This window comes from Chenopodium quinoa, unplaced genomic scaffold (assembly GCF_001683475.1).
Source record: "Chenopodium quinoa cultivar QQ74 unplaced genomic scaffold, ASM168347v1, whole genome shotgun sequence".
In the NCBI taxonomy this organism is placed as follows: domain Eukaryota; kingdom Viridiplantae; phylum Streptophyta; class Magnoliopsida; order Caryophyllales; family Amaranthaceae; genus Chenopodium; species Chenopodium quinoa.
The window spans coordinates 2,724,529-2,749,033 of record NW_018744626.1 but is presented as its reverse complement, the minus strand read 5'-3'; the positions used below and the strand labels follow the sequence as shown (position 1 = coordinate 2,749,033).

The following is a 24,505-nucleotide window of genomic DNA, read 5'->3' as shown; positions in this document are numbered from 1 at the left end:
CTTCAACATGTTATATACGTAGTATTTAGAAATCAAAGATAAAATTAATGTAAGTAAATTGATGGAAACAATATGAATGCCAGAATAGTTGTTATACAACTCCTAACGAGGAAAACGACAATAGTTATCAATATTAAGAAAGTTTTGAAAGTGGTAGAGGTGATCAATATTGGTTTGACCTGTTAGCCCGGCCCAAAAATAGAGCGGTTTGGGCAAGCCTGAAAATGCATTAATTAAAAATCTGAACCCGGCTAGAAAAAAGCCTGCTTTAGCCCGACAAGCCCTTACTTTGTTGCGGGTTCCGGCATGAGGATTTATGTTAAGGCCTGGCCCGATATATATATATTTTTTTCACCTCTAGGAAGTGGTGATGGCCACTCCGGGAAATCAAGACCATAATCTTTCCGATTGCTTTCAACGTTACAAATTGGTTCTAGTGTTCTCGGTAGCAAGTTACATTCGACAACAACTTGTTTAGCTAGCCATAACAACACGATATTGGCATCGTTTGGGTGGAAACATACAGCCCTTGTGTCCGGACATCCTCGATTGATATGTCCTGTTAAGACAGTCTTCAGAAACCAAATTGTGTAGATGGTATGCTTCAAAGACCATTCACCACTATTGTAATTCTTAAGCTCCCAAACCTTAATACCATATATACCAGTGGCCTGTGGTTCGATATAAGGATCAGCTATATGGCACTTGGCAACAAGTATTTGTCCTCCAAAAACTCTATACACTCATTGATCTGCCTATAATCAGTACCGGAAGCATATGGAGGTATTCGAATTAAGGGTCTGTTCTGATTTACTGAACTGAGCTGAGCTTCTGTATAAAAGCATATCCTTCACCTTGCTTCCACAATGATAGAGTAATGTCCTTTTTTTCTATAACATGGAAGAAAATCGAGCCAATAGTCAAGTCTGCCAGGAGATGTAAAAGGCGGATTGTTGGGATAAATTACGGATTTATGATTGTTTGATTTCATATATATCACTCCAGGATCATCTTTTTCTTCCCCATCTAATTCCCTTTGGCTTTTGATGTTCTTGGACAACTGAGCGTTGGTTTTATGAGCAATAAATTGCGCGTCAAATCTAGGTTCTGATATTTGATAAGGGTTTAAGAATGATATATGCAATACACTAGTTGTATACTAGACCTATGTTTAGATTGTCTACTTGTAAGGCACTAATGCCTAAACCGTTTCTTGATCTACGAGTCATGATTACTAAAAGTGCTACAATGCTATGATTTTCAGTAGTCACTGACCTTAAAACGAAAACGTATGAGGTATGACCACTCGGTGATATGGAAGGGCTACTAGAAATCTAGAATTCCCTTTGAGTTCAAACTTCAAAGTTCAAACCCTACCATATATATATACAAGTATATTATATTTTTACAAAAATTACTAATACAGTATTTAGATACAGAAGCACCAAGATTGTGAAAGTTTTTTTTTTCCTTTAAATTAATTATATTATCATTTAGTGGCCAATAATGTTATAGACCTCTTATATATAAATATATATATATATATATAAGAGAGGTTATAGACTTGAGTAGTATTTTCTTTCTTTTTTTTTTTTTTTTTGTGTGTGTGTGTATGTGTTTGAGAGGGGACTGGGGAGGGGGAATAACATACACAAAGACGATTTGACCAAAAACAACAGTTACCTTTTACCTTCACCAAATACACTCTTTGCTGAATTAACATATAATAATTTGCCAAACCTTCTTCTATAAGAATAATCAATAAACTTAATCTTCTCAAACTATTTTTTTTTTTACAAATTTAGTAGACTTTAGAAGCCACACAAATTCACAAAAGCTGTTATTCCCTCCATTTTTTTTTACTTTTCAGACACTTGAGATCCTCTGACTTTTGAAGTCAAAGAGGTAGATCCGAACTTTGACTCCCAGCCTTAGGGAGGAGGAAGAAGAAAATATCATAATTAAACTGTCCAAATAGTGTTAAGGTCCTAATAAAGCTACTTCTATAGACTACAAATTACAAAATTCAATTGTAAGATTCCATCTACCATGAATTAAATTACTCCATGCATATACAGAATGATTGTGTACAGCAAAAGAAGCTTTGCTAACATACATACGCAGTCTGCATTCAGGAATGAGAGCCGTGTGGTGGAAAATGCTCAACATCCATGGACGGGAAACCAGATTGCGCCATTTTCATAGATCTAAGTAAACTCTTTGCTGTTTCCTTTTCCTGCAATATTAGAAAGGGAGGGAAAGAAACACATGGTCAGATATATAAAGCTGATTTGAGCTGAGATATTAGCAAAATAATCAACCAAAATCATTTTAAAGTACACAAGGACTTGGGTTAGGATAACTCACAGGTCCTGTGTAATCCAACAATCGGGTACAATAAATCTCTGCCTCTTCAAATCTTTTCTGGGCTCTATAATATTTAGCAAGGAACATCAAAGCATCAACTAAGTTTGGTCCTTCCCTTTCATCTGCCTCCATTCTGTCTAAATCTTTCTTGTAGTAAAATGCAGCCTCTGCATGCTGCCCTTGCTGATCATATAGTTTTGCCAATCTGTTAATAGCAATCGCCTCAGTATCTTGGCGATTTGCAGCTCGTTTATAACATTTGATTGCCTCCTCAAACATACGTAAATGGTCACTCTCATAGCAATGAGCCATTGCAATCCACAATCTCGGATCATTTGGCTGCAGGAAAACAGATTTTTTGAAATAATATAGAGCGTAATGAGGCATTACCATCATTTCATAGGCTTGCCCTAATCCATACCATGCTCTATAATCACATGGATTTATGTCTACTGCCCTACGATAGGCATCCACTGCGGCTGCTGTGTTCTGCATCTCAACATACTCGTGGCCCATTAGAGTCCAGGCAGATAAATAATTTTTGTCCAACTTGAGAGCCCTCCTGAAATACAAAACTGATTTCTCATGTTGGCCCTTGGAACTGTAATAATTACCAATGATACAACATGATTGAGGTCGATATTTGTCAGTCAAGAATACGTTATGGGCTAGGTAGCTGAGGGATGAGAACGCTTCCTTTGCATAAAGCACGTTAGAAAACATGTCCATGTCTTCAATTCGGTATGGATCATTTCTTAATAACTCCTCAAAGATGACTTCTACCTGTTCAAATTCTCTTAAATGATACTGCACATTTGCCATCCGAGATTGTATGTAGCTGCTAAATGAAAATGTTTTCTGGAGCTGCTCGTACTTATCCAAGGATTCCTTGTGCATCCTGAGTTCTTCATAAGCTTTAGCAAGAAAGAAGTCTTTCATCCAATGGGTGTTGAGATTAAGACTGTTTAACATGTCAACGGTGGTGCAGAGTGATTGCAATGCCAACCATGCATTCCAATTCCATGGATAGCTATTTACAGACTCCACGAGGATAGCACGAGCAAGGTTCTCATTTCCCTTGTCTTTTAACACAAGACCATACAAGTACATCCCAAATGGATCCAGAACACCTCTTTTCCGCAACATGGATAGTTCCCTTTCAAGGGAAACCAATTCGCGATTCACAACATTACTTTTCCCTAAAGGCCCCTCCAGCTCTATTATCTCTTCTTCCTTTCGCTTCTCCCCTGCCTTTACAAAAAATTTAAAAATAAATTAAGAAGTCACTCAATTGAAATGAATATATAAACAAGTGGAATCCTGCTGTTGAGAGGTATGGGAGGTCTAGACAAGGCTTCTTTCTAAATTAGGCTTATTAATTTAATTTTCAGCAAACTTAAGTAAAGTTCAAAAAAATTGATTTAAGATAAATTCCACAATCATACACTAAGGATGATGATACACAAAACATAGAAAGCAATAATACAACAAATACAAACTTACATAACCCAGCTATTAAACAATGAGATGTAAAATCAACAATGCCATATTTGTTTGTCAATATATATTCGATCTAGTATAGTAGTATCTGAGCAGCAAACTTCTCAAATCATGTTCCTGATCGCTGTACTCAAGTGTTCAGATTTTGGTGTAAAAAATATAGGTTTCGTAATGGTAAATAATTTGATTGATCTGCATAAGAGAATCCAAGGATGTAAACTTGTTTTCAATCTTCAGTATCCCCAATCTTGGAGGCAGACTTAAAGAGTTACAAGTGCATACCCAATTTAATGGATCCAGTCAAAGGAATCTCTTTCAATACATACTAAATTAATCAGCAGACTGGACACTTTTTTTCACTTGTTCTGAAGTTCATTATCATAATAGAAAATGTCATAGAAATATACTGTCCATTACACTAGTGGCTCTCTAGAATCTTTGGCAGTTTGCTTATTAAGGTTATTATATGGAAGGGTGCTATCTTAATGCAAATTTTGTTTACTAGCAAACCTTCATTAGAGAGGCCTACTTCATGATAAAGAAGAAGAGATCAACCAAATGAAGACAATTCCGTCCCTTGTAACCAAAAGTAACGATTTTCAAATATTCATCCTTGCAATTTTGTTGGAAATGGACATACTTTGTTGAAAATGGACATATAAAATGTCCAGTAGACATGATTTCCTTAATCAACATAATAAATAAACAAACAACATCCCACCTTCACCTACTTATAGAAAAATGCCTCAACATGGCAGCCAGTATCACCTAACACAATGTCTAATCTACAACTTCAACAGCGTCAAATTCATAAATCCAAGGATCCACATATATTCTACACACTCCACTCGTATACATTCTTCTGGAAATCCTTCCTCAAGGGAAAACAAGAAATAATCTAACAATTTTAACTCTTTGCACCACATACCATTAACTGTGGCATCCTACATAATGCAATCATATAAATTACTAGCCTCTCAATAGCTCAGTGCTCTTTAGTGCTTTAAGAGAAGGAAGTGCATGTTTAAAAACTCATCTTATAATTGGTTTGCCACAAACAAATGAACTTGAGCTCATACAAATCATGTAAGATCTCCAGTTTAAGGCCTAATATTATACACTTATTGTCACTCAAGTACTCTAGATGTCTCAAATAACTTGCTACATAACAATCCAAAACCGAGGAGTCAACAAATAATATATAACAAAGACACAAGCAAGTTGATTATCTAAACTCAAGATCATATTTGTGCAGCAGCTTACAGCTTACACTAAAGAAATCATAAAGCTAAAAGACAAGGAGCAAAGCATACCAAGTACAAGGCATAACATCGCAAGAACACAGCTTTCCGTCCAGCCTGGTCTCTAAGTACATGGGCAGCTCTCCGGAACTCCTTACAATCGAAGTAGGACTTGGCCAAAAGGTAGAAATCACTATCCACAACATCATCATCCTCCTCTGGCATTGGTGTAGAAACAAAGGAAACACTAGGACTAGGCGTTGAAGTAGGGTCATGGGTTTTAAATCTACGACGAATGCTAGAGCTACCTCGTTGAAATCGAGTATGAGAAGGTGTAAACTTTGCAGGGTCTTGCTCAATACCTAGCAATTGTTCAGCTGCCCTGGAATAATTATCATGCCAAATCCACAATAATACCAAATTTAGTTTCTTTTTTTAAAATTTGATCATGTAAAGAAGTTTAGACAGTAAATCCAAGAGCTATAACCCTTCTTATCAGAGGAAATTCGTCGAACAGATGGTGGGCAAACCCATAAGAGACAGAAAACTCCAAAAATTCAAGAACCCCACATAAAAAATTTCAAAAAAAACCAGAAGTTAACCAAGAACAATCAAATTATTTAATTTCAAGCGATCAAATAACAAGAAATTTGAATTCAAACATAAGATCTATGAAATTCAAACCACACCCAGTAAAGAATAGTACCAAAACAAGTTAAAATCAATCAAATTACTCTAAAAATCAAATCTTGCACTAAATTAGATACACCCATGAAGATCCTAACCCCAGAAATTCACCCAAAAATTGTCAATTGAAGAAATGAAGAGAGAAAGAGGGGAAACTGACCATCTAGAAGGGGAATAGAGACCGCGATTTGTGAGTTGACGAATTGCAATTCGGAGTTCATTTCTACAATTATCTTTGGAATCCATGATTTAATTTTGAATGATTGTTTGATTTGGTAGACACAAAGAGAGAGTGAAGGGACTGAGCAACCATTGACGGCCGCGCCTTGCCTTTTGATTTTTTGAATTTTAACGTCTGTCTGTCAGGTTTTTTTTATTCAAATTTCTATATTCCGTTACTCTGCATTAATTTTTTTATAAATGAAAGTACGCTACATACTACACTCCACAGAAAGTAAGGAACATCAATTATTTACTTATTTTCGGGTATACCTAAATTTAGATTTGTTAATTATGTATGTCGTGTTCCATCTCATAATATAGTTTTTGTTTGTGTTTTTTTACCGTATTTAACAAATAGGAAAAAAAAGTGAATGAAGTATATTAATAAATCTTAAAAGTACAATGATTGACAAAAATTAGGCAGAGAAAATGAAAAAAAGTACAAGACATGCAAAATTATAGGGTAAATTAGAAAATGCAATGAATAAAGTTAAAAAAAAATTGTATTTCCTCCGTTCTATTAATATTACAACAATGGACTTTTTGCACTATTCATCACTCTTGTTTGACCTTATAATATAGATTTATACGTTAAGTAAAATATAGTCATGTGCAATCTTATTGGATTCGTCTCATAAAATACTTTCACAAAATCAACTTTTTATAATTTTTACTCAATTATAGATATTTAGTAATAAGTATATAAAATGTGCTTTGAAATGTGTAATTTCCTCTTTGTTGCAATATTAATAGAACAGAGGAAGTATAATATTTACATATCATCCAAAAATAGAAACAAGAATAATATTTTAGATCTCTAAAATAAGAAAGCAGGAATTATATTATGGGACAAATGGAGTATATATATTTTTACAAATTTTTGTATGTGGCTGGCCACACGGTGTGGCCAGCCACATTTTTTATTATTTTTTTTTAAAAAAAATATAAGAACTTTTTTCTCTCTTCTTTTCTTATTTTCTTCTCCAAACCATACATCACCAACAATCATATCTATACTATACCCATTTTCTCTCTCCTCTTTTCTTAGCTTCTTCTTCAAGCCAAACCACACATCACCAACAACCATATCTCTACTCCACCCATTTTTTTCTCTCCACTTTGCCAAATTGTTGCAATTAAAGCCCGAAATTGTAGAAATTGGGTGTTAAATTGCCGTGAAAAATTGCGATTAATTATCCTTAAAATCATCAACAACATTTGAAGTAGTGAAATTAATGAGAACCAAAGAAATGTGAGCTCGTTTTCTTCGTGGAATCTTAGATCGAACATTCTACGTCAAAAATTGTAGGGTGTTACTAGTTTGGTTATGGGTACTTGTAGGTGTTACTGGTTTGGTCAGGATTTACATGTAGGGTGTTACTGGTTTGGTCAGGGGTTACTTGTAGGGTGTTACTGGTTTGGTGAGGGTGTTACTGGTTTGGTCAGGTTACTTGTAGGGTGTTACTGGTTTTGATCAGGGGTTACTTGTAGGGTGTTACTGGTTTGGTTAGGGGTTACTTGTAGTAGGGGCGAGCAAACCGGATACCCGGTCAAAATTTTAGGACCCGGAGTTGGAATTGGTTGGAACCGGGTCCTAAAATTCGGATTCGGAATTGAAATTGGTTCAACTGGGTCCTAAAATTTAGGAATTGGTATTGGAACCACCGGGTACCGGTTCCGGTTCTGGTACCCACTTATATGTATGTAATTGTTAATATATAATACAAATTTTAATTCTTATTTTAGTTAGGTTCATTTTTAGCGTTTAATACTTATATTTATATATGCATTGAGCTATTTGTATTTATGTTAGGTAATAATAATACTTTGTTAATTTACAAATTAGATACATTCAACGTATTTTTATTATTTAAAATTTATTTAGTTTAGCATATATTAGGTAACTGGGTACCCAACTGGTTCCGGTTCCAAAAAGTTGAGAATTGGAATTGGAATTGGTTATAACCGGGTCCTTAATTTATTACCCGGAATTGGAACCACCGGGTCCAATTCCGGTTCCGGACCCACCGGTTCCTAACCGGTTCCGGTTCCAATTCCGGGTACCCGGAATTTTTGCTCACCCCTAACTTGTAGGGTGTTACTAGTTTTGCTCAAGAGTTACTTGTAGGGTGTTACTGGTTTGGTTAGGGATTGCTGGTAGGGTGTTACTAGTTTTTCTCAAGGGTTACTTATAGGGTGTTACTGGTTTGGTATGGGGCTTACAAGTAACCTTTAAATAAGTAACAAGTAACCCTTGAATAAGTAATTCATACAAGTAACCTTTGAAGCAACTCATATAAGTAACCCCTGAATAAGTAACTCATTCAAGTAACCCAATAAATAACTCATACAAGTAACCCTTGAATTAACCCATACAAGTAACCCTTGGAAAAAAAAATAATACAAGTAATCCCTGCAAAAAAATACAACTAAATCTTGAAAAAAAAATACAAGTAACCCTGAAAAAAAAATACAAGTAACTCTTGAAAAAAAATAAGTAACCCCTGAAAAAAATATATAAGTAACCCCTGAAAAAAAAATACAAGTAACCCCTGAATAAGTAATCCATACAAGTAACCCTCGAAAAAAAATACAAGTAACATCTGAAAAAAAAAAAAATACGAGTAACCCCTGAAATAAGTAATCCATACAAGTAATCCCTGAATAAAAAATACAAGTAACTCCTGAAAAAAAAATACAAGTAACCCCTGAATAAGTAATCCATACAAGTAGCCCTGAAAAAAAAAATACAAGTAACCCCTGAAAAAAAAATACAAGTAACCCTTGAAAAAAAATACAAGTAACCCCTGAATAAATAATCCATACAAGTAACCGCTGAAAAAAAAATACAAATAACCCTTGAAAAAAAATACAAGTCCTAAAAAAAAATACAAGTAACCCCTGGAAAAAAAAATACAAGTAACCCTGACAAAACCAGTAACCTTGTTATGCGAGTGAATAGTAACCCCGTTATGCCGCGTAATCCGTTATTTTTACTGATTTGGCAGCAGGCCACACAGTGTGGCCTGCTGCACCAAAAAAGCTCTCATATATTTTTTATTTTTTTGAAACATGTTGCGTTGTTCATATCTGTTTTTATTACTCATATAATTTACATTAGATATATTTTCGAGAACATGATATAGGTCTTTAGAATATTTGAAAGCTCTCTAGGAAGATTATTCATGCTTCCTCGGTTCCTTGCTTTTATGTATTTCTCATATAGAATATAATACGAGTATTTCATTTGAAATTATATATATATTTTGCGCTCTCATCCCTACCTACTTGTTATATTTTTAACCCCTTTTCCGTCCCCACCCTAAATGGTTACCAATCTAAAACAACCTTTGTCCCACCATCATTATCCACACCAATGACCTGCCTAATTTCCACCTTTTCCACCCCATAACTCGTCTTATCCCACCCCAAATCCGTCTCAGTTTTATTTTATTATTTTAATTTTTTTATCCATTAAAATGACCTTTAAAAAAAAGTAGCAAAGTGTGCCTAGAAAAAAAAATTAAGGGAAGTGTGCCTAGAAAAATTCATATTACTTCTCTATAAATAAATAAATCAATAAATGTGAAGAGAAAAAGAAAAAAAAATTTAAATCACTTTCATAATACAATAAAAAGCTGAGCTTGATTTAATAGAAAGAAAAGCACCTTCCAACCATGAGCTTCAATCTCCACTAGTGACAATTTGGTGGGGGGGGGGGGGGGGGAGGGGGGGAGGATTGGAATTCCCTTACATTTCCCTACTCTCGCAAATTTTCTAGCTGACTCATGAGGGATTTCGACCTAATAGGGCCCTTCATCTTTCGTTGCTGCCCATTGTACTGCACTTCCCTCCACCACTAGGTCCCTTAACTTATTGGAATCTATGATTTATTTGTGATTTGTGAATTAGGGTAAAACAACTAATAGATCATTAGTAATTTAATTCGGAGTACTAAGCTAGCTAGGGTTTTTGCAAATATTGCATGTGTTTAATTCAATCTCAAGTACCTTCCCTACTTAATTTTTTGTAGGATAATATGGCTTAGGGAACGCTATGGATTAATTATGAAATTGGTCACTGATTTTGAAGTCCATAAACAATAACTTATACAGTAACCTGAAAAGAAGATTTTAGAATATTACTCCCTAAACTCCTAAAGCCCCAAATTCATTTGAATCATTTCTACTATCATTCTATTATAGTATTATAAACTAGAACGTATTTATCTCTGCATTTCTACTATTATTCTATTATAGTAATAAGCTTTAATTTTGCTCATTTTGTATAAAATAATTATTTTCTTGTTTTATTTTGCCTAGACAAGTGTAAATACATTGTTTGTGAGGTGTGTGTAAACTGAGGATTTCTTGGAAAACCATGCAAAAAAATATACTAGTATAAAGCTTCATTTCACTTAAGAAAAGTTGTAGTTAACATTACAAAATGTAGAAAATTATGTATAAAAGTAATTGAATCTTTTGTCACTTGAATTTCACCATTACCTGAATAATCGCTAACACACATTTCTTAAAGTTTGAACTTTTAGAGATTTCTAATGCTATAAATTTTTACATACAACCAAACGATCAACTTAAGTGTGTCCTACAAATCGCTACAATATGCAGGATTGTTATAAGTATTAATACATACAGTTTAATAAATTCATACCAATTCAATTATGCTAATAAGTAACAAGCATATATAATATTTCAAAACCATGATAATATTCCATGCACAACATAATAGTTTTCCCCGTAATAAAAAAGAAAAAAAAAGGAGGATGTTTTCAACAAAAAAAAAAAAATGGCCCAAAACGTGCACAATTAATAGGCAATTAATAGCAACAACTTGAGTTTTAATAGTCTAATATACTCCCCCACACCCACAAATAAATGTCATCTAAAATAGGACCACATATTAAGAGTCAACAATAACAGCTTAATGGTTGTGTTCATTAGTAATCCGTAACTAGTTTATTTGAAAAACATTAGGGGTCGTTTGGTTCACCCGGGGTAAACGGAATGGAATGAACAAAAGGAATGGAAGTGAATGGAATGAAAATACCCAATATTCTCTATGTTGTTTGTTTTAGAAACAAAGGGAAACAATCCCATCAACCCACCACCACACAACCACCCCACAACCACCACACAACCTCCTAATTCATTCACTTTCCACCTTTTGTAGCCACCATCCGTCCACCAAACCACCAGCCGCACCTTCGCCGCCCATTCGCCGCCCTCCACCGCACACGCGCAACACTCTCTTCCCCGAGAATCAACCCCGAAAACCCTAGAAACTAACCCATCCCCTAGAAATCCCTCCCTCTCCCCGCAAAACCGCCGTCCGACCCTCCCCCACCCTCGAAACCCTAGCCGCGCTAGGGTTTCGAGGGTGGGAAAGGGTCGGACGACGGTTTTGTGGGGAGAGGGAGGGATTTTTAGGGGCTGGGTTAGTGTTTGCATGAGGAGAAGAGAGTTTTACGGGGAGGGGGAGACGCGGCGAAGGTTGTCGGAGACGCGGCGAACGTTGTCGGAGAGGCGGCGAAGCAATGGGTGGTGCGGTGGTTGGGTTTCTCGGTGGTGTGTGGAGGTAGGAAGGTGGTGATGTGGTGGTGGCTAGGGAATGGAATGGAAAAGTCTAGGGGGGGTGGGGAATGAACTTAGAGGGATTTGGGGTAATGACGAAGAGAGGAAAGGGAATGAAAGAAAGTGGTAAACAAACATCAAGGAAATCGGGCCAGTTGATTCCCATTCCCTTTCCTGATTACCCCCAACCAAACGGCCCCTTAGTTTATTGACTACGGAATACTAAATAGCTAATTAAAGGTGTTTAGTGGAAAATTTATTTAAAGAGCTTACTCCACAAAATAAGTTATTTTGCAAAAAAACTCTTTAATTTTAAAGGTGTTTTTCAATTAGTTTATTCAATATCTTAAGGTGAAATAACACTTATACTCCTATTTAAATTAATATTGTTCAAAAAAAAAAACCAACCACAACTACTTACCCTCACAATTAGCTTATGGGTCATTTTAAAAAAAAAATAAAAAAAAGTTTATAAGTCATTTTACATACTCAAACAACTTTAAGTAATTAACTATTTATCAAACACTTTTATACAATCATCTAAAAAACAAGTTAATTAGTCAAATCAATTAATACAATAGCTAGTCAAAATCGATCAGCTAACACAATCAACTTTACCTTTCAGCTTTTTACTAAAACACGACTGTTAAAGAGTGTCTTCTATTAATACTTTCATTCAATGACATTAAAAAATTGAATTTAGGGCCTATTTCGATTTGCTGAAAACAACTAAACTAAATTAAATTGAACTGAATAGACCTGAAATGAATTGTTTATGAGAGAAGTAAATTAGGAACTGAAATGAATCAACTAACACAATCAACCCGTTATTTAAGGGAGTCTTCTATTAATACTTTCATTCAATGACATTAAAAAATTGAATTTAGGACCTATTTCGATTTGCTAAAAACAGCTGAACTAAATTAAAATGAACTGAATAGAGCTAAAATAAATTATTTATAAGAGAAGTAAGTTAGGAACTAAATTGAGCTGAAATTAAACTGAACAAAATAGACCCTTAGAAGTTCAATATTTTCCATATACATGTTTATGTTTTACACATAAGTGTATCATGTTGCATATTATATTCTCGAGATTAGGGGTTATGATGATGACTTTAAGAGAAAGGTCCTAATTAATTCTAAGTCATGACATTTATAATACAACTAGGATTAGTAGTTAATAGTTATATTTCAAGTGTGAAATGTATAAAAAGCCGCCTCATGACAGTCATAAGTCATACACAACGGACTTAATAACCATGCAATTTCATTTTCAAAGGGAGCCTTGCTTGTGCCCCACCAACTAAGTCCAAACGGCTACTAGAATTGGCTCAAATTTGAAATTAACTAGCATAATACCAGTACAAAGTATAAATATGGGGCATAAATGCATGATTATTTAATAAGTTGTTGGCGGCACCAAACATCATAACTAGCATTTTGAGATCGAGGATAAATAGGGTCTTATGATATATTTTTCGATATCTCATATCTTATCCCTCTCTAATTTCTAATAAGGGGAGTAAGTATAAGAATTCGGAATAAAATTGAGAAAACAAAAGATAAATCTCATTTAAATTTTACAGATAATAAGTTATTCATTCGATTACGAAATTAACAAGCATATCAATCAAATTAATTCAGATTTATCTTTATCAACTTTATTGAATTTATTAGCATGTTAACTTTATCCCAATTTAATTATCAACTCATACCAAATAAGATAAAGAAAACATCATTTTAACTTTATTCCACATCTTATTCTCCTTATCTCTATTCCTCGTATCAAACGCCCTAAAATGTATCCATGTAGGGGTGGGACATCGGTCTGGCAGTTCAGTTTGACCTCAGTTTGAAACGGTTTGGGTTAAAACGGTTTCATTTAGACGGCGGGTCGGTTCAGTTCGGTTTTGATTAGTCACAGGTCGGTTCGGTTTCGGTTTATTTTTGTACAATTTAAATTCGGTTCGGGTCATAAACGGTTCGGTTTATAAACAGTTCGAGTCATAATCAGATCGGTTAGAAACGGGTCGCTTCAGGGGCGGATTTACTCGGGTCAATGCCGGTTCGGTTTTTAAACGGTTCGGTTAATAATCGGGTCGGTTTGAAACAGGTCGGTTCAGGGGCGGGTTTACCCGGGTCAATGCCCGTTCGGTTTATAAACGGTTCGGGTCATGATCTGACCGGTTTGAAACGGATCGGTTCAGGGGCGGTTTTACTGGGTCAACGTCGGTCCGGGTTCATATCGGTTCGGGTCATGAACGGATTATTTTGAAATGGGTCGGTTCAAGGGCGGGTTTACCCGAGTTAATGCTAATTCGATTCATATCGATTCGGTTTATACTCGGTTTGGTGCTAAAATCGTTTGGGTTAGTTTGGTAATCGGTTAATTGGATCGGGTTGAAATCGAGTTCTAAAAAGTGGTTTTGACCAGTTAGCGCATTTTGTTTTATATCAAGTTGGGACTAATATTTCCATTTCATTAGCGGGTCGGCATAGGTTGGTGAAAAAAATAATGGATCGAGTAAAAATTGGATTTTAAGAGATTTTTGACCGGTTAGCTATTTTCGTTTTATATAAAGTTGGGACTTCGTCACTTTATTTTCAGACATCGGATTATATACAATTACACAAATCTTCATTTATTCAATTATTCTATATCATGTTAATATGTTATTTTTCAAGTTTGGTTATACTCTTGTTGTTGTTTATTCGATATTATCATATTAGTCTATTACAAATTTATAATGTATTAATGTATTATTGTTTCATTATTAAATATATATTATTAGGTTATCAGCTTCTTGTTGGATTGTTTTAGATATCGTGTCATGACCATGTTTTGATGAGTTGCTACTTTGAATACGATAAATCGATTCAGATATCAGATTATATAGAATTACAGAAATTCTCATTCATTCTATATCATGTTAATGTGTTATGTTTCAAATTTGGTTATAGTCTTGTTGTTGTTTATTAAATATTGATCTATTACAAATTTATAAGGTATTAATGTATTATTGTTTCATTATCAAATATTATCAGGCTATCAGCTTCTTGTTTTAATTGTTTTAAAGATCGCGTCATAACCATGATTTGATGAATTGGTACTTTGAATACGATAAATCGATAATTGATATTGTAATAAACTAATAATTTAATGTTACAGAACTATATTTGGATGTTTAATTAAAATCACGATTATTCAATTTCCCATTAGTCTAATAAAGTAATAATTGACAATTGTTTGTAACTATTCCATAATTTTGGTGTTAAAGTTATATTGCTGAATTACTTTGTTGTCTTACCCTCTCTAATCACCTTTTAAGATTACGTGCCTACAAGGCTGCAACATATATATGTTGCAACTTGCAAGTTAAAGAAAACGGGTGGGGAAGTAGAAGTATTCAATTAGATCGATCATCAACTGTTTTAAGTTTTAATAATCAGATACATTTATCGATTATCTATACATACCAATGATAGTATGATACCAATCGTACCATACATTATTATTTATTACATATACTGATATACATATAACTAATTTACATTAAATATGTCATATTGAATCAATTCCAATTTCCAAACATTTGTGTTTCTTACAATTTATAAGTTACATAAAGTTAAGAGTACAGTAGTGTTTTTATTAGTACGTAGCTATGAATAAAAAAAAAACATACTATCCAAATCCATTATCCCATGATCCGTGTCACCGTCTTATATTAAATATCAGCCATTGATTTGCATGTCATCTAACGGCCTATCATCGCACACATTCCAATTCACGATCCGTGTGTTTTCTTTTCCACCAATCAGATCACTCTTATCATCGTCTCTTTAGTACTCTTTTTGATTTCTCTCTCGTTTTCTTAATCCTCTTCTGTAATATTATCAATTTTTTGAAGCCATGGCTGCTAATATGCTCACTGCTCCCTCGTTTTCTCTCTCATCTCCTCTTCCTTCTTCCTTTCTTCTTCTTCCTTCTTCTCCCTTCTTCCGTCTATGTTCTCCTTTCTTCCATCTCGTTTCTCCGTCTCCGTCCACCGGCACCACGCACGACGGTTTTTATGGTCAAATTCGACCACGAAACTCTAGATCTAGTTGTTTCATGATCGAATTTGGCCTTTTAAAACCAAATTTGAGGCCAAATTCAGGATTAATATATAAGGTGTTTTCGTTCTTCCTTTTTTTATTTTCTGTTTTTCTTTTTAATTTTTTTTCAAGTTGTGGGCAACGGAGGGGGCCGAGTTAGGGTGGGTGCGGCGGCGGTTAGACTGGGTTCGGGTGGGTGGGGAGGGAGGATTTTTCGAGGGAGGGAGGGAGTTTTATGGTGGGTGAGCAATTAGAGTGAGTTGGGGGGTTTCGAGGATGTTGGGTTTCGTGGGGGTGGGTGGGGTGGGGTTACGGTGGGTTTGGGTTTTTTTCGATTTTTTTGTATGGGGTGGGGTGGGGTGTGTTACGGTGGTGGTGGGTGTGGTTGGGGTTGGGTCTGTTTTTTTTTTTTTTTTTTTTTTTTTTTTTACAGTGACGGTGGTGGGTGGGGTGGGGTGGGGTTTGTTAAGGGGGTGGGGTGGGGTACGTTACGGTGATGGTGGTAGGTGGGGTGGGGTATGGGTCTGGGTTTTTATTATTTACGGTGACGGTGGTGGATGGGGTGGGGTAAGGTTTGGGTCTGGGTTTTTTTATTTACGGTGGGTGGTGGGGTGGGGTGGGGTGGGTTACGGTAATTATGGTGGGTGCGGGGGTGGTGTTAGGGTGGGTCTGGGTTGACGTTGGTGGGGTGGGGGTGGGTTACGGTAACGGTGGTGGGGTGGGGGTGGGTTACGGTAACGGTGGTGGGTGGGGGTAGTGTTAGGGTGGGTCTGGGGTGATGGCGGGGGTGGTGTTAGGGTGGGTTACGGTGGTGGGTGGGTGGAGGGTGGTTGGATTGGGTGGGTGGCCAAATTTTTTCATTTTTTTATTTAATTTATAACTCCTAATTTAGTTATACAAGAATATAATTTTAATTTTGTAATAGCAAAAAAATTTACAAATTTAAATCAATAATTATATGTAAAAAAAATTGTATAGTTAAATTACATTAAACATCAAATATATTTCGTGGAATTCTAACAAATTGTTAAAGGCTGCAAATAGTTCAATTTGAATGGAACGGGTTGTAAACGGTTCGGTTTAAATAGTTTGTAATCGGATCGATTTAAACGGGTTGCGGTTTGAAAATAGTTCGGTTTAAACGGTTTAATGGGTTATAACAGTTCGGTTTAAACGGTTAGCGGGTTCTAAATGGTTCGATTTAAGCGGTTTTTTCCTACGGTTTAAACGGTTTCGGTTTATAAACGGTTCGGTTTAAACAGTTAGCGGGTTAACATTAATCGGTTCAAACGGTTTCGGTTTATAAACGGTTTGGTTTGTTATTGGTTTACGGTTCGTAACGGGTTAACATTAATTGGTTCGGTTCGGTTTCGGTTTGACATTATACGGTTCAGTTTGGTTTTCGGTTTAAAATTAGCGGGTTATAAACGGTTCGGTCCGTGATGGTTCGGTTCGGTAACGGACGGTTTCACGGTTCGGTTTGAAAAGTCCCACCCCTATATCCATGTAAACTTTATGAGATCCTATTATTCAGTATTTTTTTTTCCTAATTACTCCTACGTGGTAGTATTCATTTTGGCAACATGCACATTTAATTTAGTATCCAACCCCATCTTGTGAACATGCATGCACACTCGTAATTGTCGTTTTCAATTATCCTCCTTGATAACGTAATATACTCTCACATTAATCCAATCAGGCAAATCTGCAATTAGCCAATAATTATGATATTATTTAATTTGACTGGGATAAGTCGTTATTCATCAATTACGAAATTAATGTGCATATCACTCATAATAATTCAGAATTGTTAAGATTATTTCAAATTTAATATATATATATATATATATAAAAGGGAGTTTTTTCCCGAGTTTTTAGAGAGTCACGTAGGATCTAATTTTCTCAGCGCCACGTAGGATTATAAATCTTAGTAGTAGCCAATTAAATAAGAGATTATTAATTTCTTTTAGAATTAAATAATTTAAATGCCATGTAAGCAAAATTGGCGAATGAGATTTTTAAGTTTAAATTAATTAAATATTATATATTATCTTTTAATACTAGGAATTTTATCTAAATATATAACAAATTTTAGGCTCATAAATACAAAAAAAAAATTATTTAAAAACACCAAACAAACCGTGCATCGCACGGGCTTCATCTAGCTTATTAAATTTATGAGCAGGACAATCATGGATAAGTACATTTCAATATGCGTGTATGTATTATAATTACAACTATGTATATATACGTTATTCTATTTAATCAATTTAGAGATAGGAAGGATATAATTAGACAATGACCAATTGACCATATAATATCATGATATGAGTAATAAATATTCCGTAAGTCCGTATAACATACTCTCTAACTGTTATATAACTTAATCTATATAGAATAAATTAAAATGGATCGATATCATCCGGTCATTTTATATACTCCAATAATGCGTATATTATTATGTGTTCACATAGATAAATCATTTTAAGCTAATTAATTTCGCAAAAGTATTTTTATTTTCCAATTAATTAGATAATACCGAGCTATATATCAACATTAGCATTACTTTATTTTTTCCAATAATGCGTTCAATTAGATAAAACATAATACCCCTCACATTCTAACTTCTAAGCTACTATCTATTTAAGCTAATTTCGCAAAACCATTTTTTTTTTCATTAATTAGATAATACCGAGCTATATATCAATATCACCATTAGCATTACTTTATCCATCTCAACTTATTTGCCTCATAATTATCATTGAGCCCTTAAATTAAAATATCTATTATTTATTTAATTAGTTAAATAGCGGATTAAACATAGTTTGATATCCCCAAGTTTGATATATGTCTAAAAAATCATGGAATTACAAGCTGTCAAGTTACTGAGTAAGATAATTTCCGTCCCAAAAAAAAAAAATAATAATAATTTAGATGGATAGTGATACAGTCTGGATGGTTGACACATGATAGACATCAAGGGTCATTATCTTATTTATAATCCAATATTAGCAAATAATTAAAATTTACTATTTACACATATAAATTACACTATAAATACCTCTTTTTAGATATCATTATAAACATAACATTTCTTCTCATTTACATTTCTTGGTCTCATTCTCTATTTCGTTGGCAGCTTCTACTCTGAGGTCAATTAAGGTTGATTATTATGTTTATAAAATTTCTTTTGCATTTACTACTTTTTATCTATTTTAATTCGATTTCACTAATAGTTATTTAAGGTTAATTCATCATTATAAAATTATGCTTAAAAAATGAGGCCTTGATAATATATGATGCATTGCATTTACTACTAACCATTTATATGTACGTACCATAATTGGCCTTAACGCTGAATACCCATCACCATAATGAAAATCGTTATCATGCTACAATAACAATCAACTTGCTCTTTTATACTATATAATAAATCCTTGCATTATTTCTCTTTCAAATTTACTCTTTTCTGATTTCTCTTTTATATTTTAAATAGGTTGTCAAAGAAAGGTACAAGAAGATGGTTTATTCTAAGCGTAGTTATGATCATACGATGGTTTGGTTATTAGTTGGAGCATTAACTATTTTCCAAGTTTGCTCGGCTCATAATGACCTAAAGGTTATTGATAATCGGTATACCACTGCATCCCTCTCCGTGGATGTTTCTAAAGGGCGTCAAATATCTCCCGTCTTTTTTGGTATCTTTTTCGAGGTATATATAACTCATTCTTTTTTATTATCGTACATTCATACTCTATAATAATTAATATTACTCTCTCCGTCTCATTTTACATATTTTAATAAATCCAGTTAATAACACTATATTTTAATTATAAAACTTACATTTCTTTTTAATCCTATTCCTTTATCAGGAGATCAATCATGCCGGAGCTGGTGGTTTATGGGCGGAGCTCGTTAGTAATCGAGGTGACTACATTACATTGATAGAGCCTAAATTAGTAATTGCTTTAGTATTATCTCATTAACTATATGTTTGATGACATGAATGTTTAGGATTCGAAGCCGGAGGTCGCTACGTTCCTTCGGCAATTAGTCCTTGGGGTAAGATTGGAGATGATGAAGCAATATACGTAGTAACAGAACTATCATCATGCTTCAAAAACAACCCCGTTGCCGTTCGTATGGATGTACTTTGTGACCAAAATACTTGTCCACCGGGAGGTGTCGGACTCTATAATCCCGGGTATTGGGGAATGGTAAGTAATAAGTGTTTAATTCTTATATGATCTAATAATTCGTATTGATTAAGTGCCTAATCCAATAATTTAAAATCTTTGTAGAATATCGAAGAAGGCAAGAGTTACAAAGTGGAATTTCACGTTAAATCATCTGGATCACTTGATGGTGTTATATCATTTGTTAGTGACGATGGAACTCAAGTACTTGCCTTCCAGCGTGTTAAGTAAGTACATATACTTTGTACATAATACATTATTTTTTTTTTAATGAACCATGTTTAAATTGACTCGTATATATTTGGTATGATCATATGTACATAGATTAAATAGATTATAAACCAATATTTACCCAAACTATATTGGCGTAATCCAATTTTAATGCGCCTAGTTATCGATTTATAGTTGGTATGTTTTAAATACGGAGTATTAAATTTTCAATTCAATGTATAACTCAAAGACATGACTTAACAAAATGAAGGACTTATTATATATTTCTCATGGTATGTTAATTAAATTGTAGGGCTGATGCTGAAAAAGTTAAGGATTGGACAAAAATGGAGTTCACATTAAAAGCTAGAGGATCATATAAAAAAGCTAGACTTCAATTCACTACCAGTCAAAAAGGAACTATTTGGCTTGATCAAATATCTGCTATGCCTATTGACACATACAAGGTGAAATTTTCTTTCCTTAAATTTGTTTAATTATTTTTTTAATATTCGATTTAATTTCTTTTATTATTGGATTTAAGACTTAAATTTTGAATTAATTTAATTGAATTTTTTTGCTTAGGGACATGGATTCCGAAACGATTTGATGGAAATGCTTCTCAAGCTCAAGCCTAGATTCCTTAGATTTCCTGGTATTTTTCATAATTTTGGGATAAATTAAATAATATCTTTAAATAAAAGTAAATAAAATACTTAATGAAACATTAAAATGCAGGTGGGTGTTACGTTGAAGGTAATTTTCTAACCAATGCCTTTAGATGGAAGGAAACTGTTGGTCCATGGGAAGACAGGCCAGGACATCTTGGGGATGTTTGGAATTATTGGAGTGATGATGGACTTGGTTATCTTGAATATCTTCAGGTACTTGCCAAATATATAATATACTCCATCCGTACCATTTTGCTATAATATATATAAATTTTATAACAAAAATATAAATAGTAGTTTCGTAATACGATTTACATTCTTTTTCTAAAACAAAAATATTAATTACTTGTAATCGTAATACTCTGTACATTCTTTTTTCCAGCTAGCCGAAGATCTAGATGTTGAGCCTGTGTGGGTTGTCAACAATGGTTTGTTAAATGTTCACTCTTTAATTGTACACTTTAGGCTAATTTTCTTTTCTATGAAACTAATGTATATGATCTTATTGCAGGAATTGGTCTCAAGGATCAAGTTGATACCTCTTTAATTGCCCCTTTTGTACAAGTAATGTTATAACATTGCAAAAATGATTTTATTATTATTATAAAAGTATATTATTATCGTTGACTCAATATTTGTTATGGAAAAATAGGAAATGTTGGACAGTGTCGAGTTTGCTAGAGGTAGTCCAAATTCGACATGGGGTTCCCTTCGTGCAAAGTTGGGACACCCAAACCCATTTAAATTGAAATTTATTGCTTTTGGAAATGAGGGTTGTGACTTAAACAGCTACACGGGTACAATTTATTTAACAAATTTTTGTACTAGCATGCATCTATATATAAATTCACTATTTTAATGATCTATATATAAATTCACTATTTTAATGTATTCCACAGGAAATTATCTTAAGTTTTACAAAGCCCTAAAGAAATTATATCCGGACATCAAGGTGATCTCAAATTGTGATGCAACACAGAAGCCCTTAGATCATCCTGCCGATATATATGATTTTCATGTAATATTATTTCCAACCATTAATTACGTTTTTTTTCAAAAAATAAAATATTAAAGCATATTTCATATTTCACATCTAAATAAGTTGGTCTAATCATGATTTTCAGAGATATACAAATATTCCGGATATGCTTAATCTCACCCATCTATTTGGGAAGGTTAAAAGGGATCCTCTCGCACCAAAGGTATGCAATACATGTCATAAAAAATATTATGTTAATAGGTAGTATTAATCGGTACCCTCCTCGTACTTAGTTCTTATTGAAAGTTTAAGTTATTGGATAACATATAATTTTAACTTGCAGGCTTTTGTTAGTGAATATGCTGTGATATACCCAAAAGATCAAATGATGAATGGATCATTTGGGGCAGCATTAGCCGAAGCAGCTTTTTTGCTATCATTAGAGCAAAACAGGCACCCATATCTCACTTAGCTTATTCATTATAAAGTACTTTAATTTCCCACCAGTAATCTAAATTGATTTTATGTTTATGTTTAATGATTGTAATGCAGTGACATTGTTGAAATGGTGAGCTACGCCCCACTATTCGTAAACCAGAATGACAGAACGTATGTACATGCTTGATGATTCAATATAGTTCGTACGTATATAACATAATTTCATAAAATAATTTTTTTTTTTTTGGTTTATTCGATAGATGGAATCCAGACGCGATTTTCTTCAATACATACAAAGTGTTTGGAATAGCTAGTTACTGGGTTCAAACATTTTTTAAAGAATCAAGTGGAGCGACACTGTTAAATATTCATTTCCATAATCACTCAAAGCCTGAGAATACATATGTTTCAGCAATAAGTTGGAGTGATAAGTTGGATCAGAAGAATTATATAACTGTGAAGGTTATTAAAATTTTAATCTCAACCTTTTAACTATAATCAATTCATATCTCGTTTTAACTCAAATATTTTAATCGTGTAGATTGTGAACTACAACAATGTAACGGAGAAGTTGAAGATTTCATTTGATGGAATTGATCCTAATTCCGTTAAATTGTGGAAGAAAACAGTACTTACCAGTGAAAATTTGCAAGATGATAATACGTTCGACAATCCTACAAAGGTATGAACTTTAATTTGCTTTATTACTAATAATCAATTAATTAGGAATATCTTTGATAATATTGTTTTGTTTTGTACCAATTTTATTACACTTTCTAACGTAGTAATTTGTAATGTATAATTGCTAGGTGGTGCCAATATCAACTCTACTCAAAAGCGAAGTAGGAAAAGACATTGTTCTTGAAGTCGAACCATACTCGTTCACAGCATTTGATCTGATCAATAGCGCACAAATTCCAAAACTCGAAGCCAACCAAACTAATCAAGTATAAGCAAGTGAAATTCCATAGCTAATAAAGAGACTTCATATCTTGGAAATATTATACACGATTTGGTCACTCAGTTCTTTAGAAGTTTAGTCGTTTAGATTTTCTTTTAAAAGTTTATAGCTTTATCATCCCTTTTGGGTTGGCAATAATGTTAACTATAGTTTTTCAATTGTAAAGGATAATTTATTTTTCTAATATATGAAGATATTTCTCTTGCTTATATCCGTTAAAGTTATCCAAAAATGAAAAGTCATCCCAATATGAATAAAAGTTACCTTGGCATAAATAAAAGTTACAAAATATTAGTTACTTTATTTAAAAGTAACCCAAAAAATTGTAAAAGTGACTTCAAATTTGATAAAAGTGACCCCGATGTACTTGATGTTTAAATATTTTTTTCTCTAATTTTTCTTGTTTTTAATACAATTTGTTGTTCTATTCTTATGGTTTTGATGAAAATAGTTGTTCTAAATAGGCATTTGTTTGAGTTAATTAAAATTTAGCTTCAATTGCGCTGATGTTTGTTGAATTAAGTGTTATGTTGCTGCTACAATTTTTTTTGTTAAATTTCCGCATTGATTTACTGAATTTTTTTCCTGAAAGAATTTTGTACGACTAATGGTGTTATTTCATATTAAGAATATATATCATCATAAATGTTTTGCTCATTTGGCCTTGTGCTCTTGTTAAAAATGCATGCCGGTAGAATCCCTTTTAAGGATAAAAAGTATTATTGAGGGGTTCCTGCATGATTAATAGCCAATTGCTTTTATTAATTAGGGAATTCTAGCACAATTTCTGTACTTTATTAATCTTTTTGTTTGGAAATAAGGTATAAAATTGATTATTATTGTAGACTTGTAGTCCTTGTAGAAATTTGAGTTAAATAGCCATCCGAGACCGGGGATTCCATGATTATTATCACGTTGTGTATGCCTCTAATTCATAGTTTATAATTAATTATGATGTTTATTTATTGATATTTTTAAATTGATTTTCTATTGGTTGACGGCACGTAATAGAATAAATAAGGTCATATCGTGATACTTTTATATAATTATAGTTGCAAGTATGAAATTGTGATTTCAGTGATTTTGTTTGGGTTTTCTCCTGGATATATGCTACTTAGAGTTTACAAATTTTTCCCTAAACTATAGTGTATGCAGCTTTCCCTACACCCCCTCTTCAAACTACGTCGTTTCACTGTTGTCTCTACCACCTCACACACCCAATAACAATCCGATCTCCACAATCCACTCACCAATGCAATAAGAGAAATTAAAAGAATTATGAGCACTAATAATAACCATATAATCCAAATATCAAAAGAAAAAAAAACTGCATTTTCATAAATTA

The 24,505-nt window shown here is 33.6% G+C and overlaps 2 protein-coding genes across 2 annotated transcripts; one reads left to right on the top strand and one right to left on the bottom strand.

Annotated features, from left to right (window-relative positions):
- Positions 1–1,707: 1,707 nt before the first annotated feature.
- On the bottom strand, positions 1,708–6,252 carry LOC110700470 (anaphase-promoting complex subunit 8-like). Its single transcript, XM_021878013.1, has 4 exons — positions 5,956–6,252; positions 5,181–5,490; positions 2,368–3,618; positions 1,708–2,236 (listed from the first exon to the last, which is right to left on the bottom strand). The coding sequence occupies exons 1-4, from the start codon at positions 6,039–6,041 to the stop codon at positions 2,132–2,134; spliced, it is 1,752 nt and encodes a 583-aa protein (XP_021733705.1). The 5' UTR covers positions 6,042–6,252; the 3' UTR covers positions 1,708–2,131.
- Positions 6,253–18,789: 12,537 nt separating this feature from the next.
- LOC110700469 (alpha-L-arabinofuranosidase 2-like) lies at positions 18,790–23,369 on the top strand. The gene is made up of 18 exons (XM_021878011.1): positions 18,790–18,867; positions 19,202–19,417; positions 19,578–19,632; positions 19,720–19,922; positions 20,007–20,128; positions 20,425–20,578; positions 20,697–20,766; positions 20,850–20,995; positions 21,165–21,210; positions 21,294–21,346; positions 21,435–21,579; positions 21,682–21,800; positions 21,907–21,984; positions 22,105–22,214; positions 22,314–22,370; positions 22,460–22,661; positions 22,741–22,881; positions 23,009–23,369. Exons 2-18 carry the CDS (start codon positions 19,226–19,228, stop codon positions 23,150–23,152), a joined length of 2,037 nt encoding a protein of 678 aa, XP_021733703.1. The 5' UTR covers positions 18,790–18,867; positions 19,202–19,225; the 3' UTR covers positions 23,153–23,369.
- Positions 23,370–24,505: the final 1,136 nt, after the last annotated feature.

What these genes read in the sequence shown, in the direction of transcription:
- LOC110700470 (XM_021878013.1), bottom strand. Translation starts at nt 6,041, where the DNA reads ATGGATTCCAAAGATAATTGTAGAAATGAACTCCGAATTGCAATTCGT. An exon ending in CTCTATTCCCCTTCTAGATG is followed by an intron (nt 5,491 to 5,955) that starts GTCAGTTTCCCC and finishes TAATTATTCCAG; the next exon opens with GGCAGCTGAACAATTGCTAG. An exon ending in TGTTGGATTACACAGGACCT is followed by an intron (nt 2,237 to 2,367) that starts GTGAGTTATCCT and finishes CTAATATTGCAG; the next exon opens with GAAAAGGAAACAGCAAAGAG.
- LOC110700469 (XM_021878011.1), top strand. Translation starts at nt 19,226, where the DNA reads ATGGTTTATTCTAAGCGTAGTTATGATCATACGATGGTTTGGTTATTA. An exon ending in CTTGCCTTCCAGCGTGTTAA is followed by an intron (nt 20,129 to 20,424) that starts GTAAGTACATAT and finishes ATTAAATTGTAG; the next exon opens with GGCTGATGCTGAAAAAGTTA. An exon ending in TAGATTCCTTAGATTTCCTG is followed by an intron (nt 20,767 to 20,849) that starts GTATTTTTCATA and finishes ATTAAAATGCAG; the next exon opens with GTGGGTGTTACGTTGAAGGT.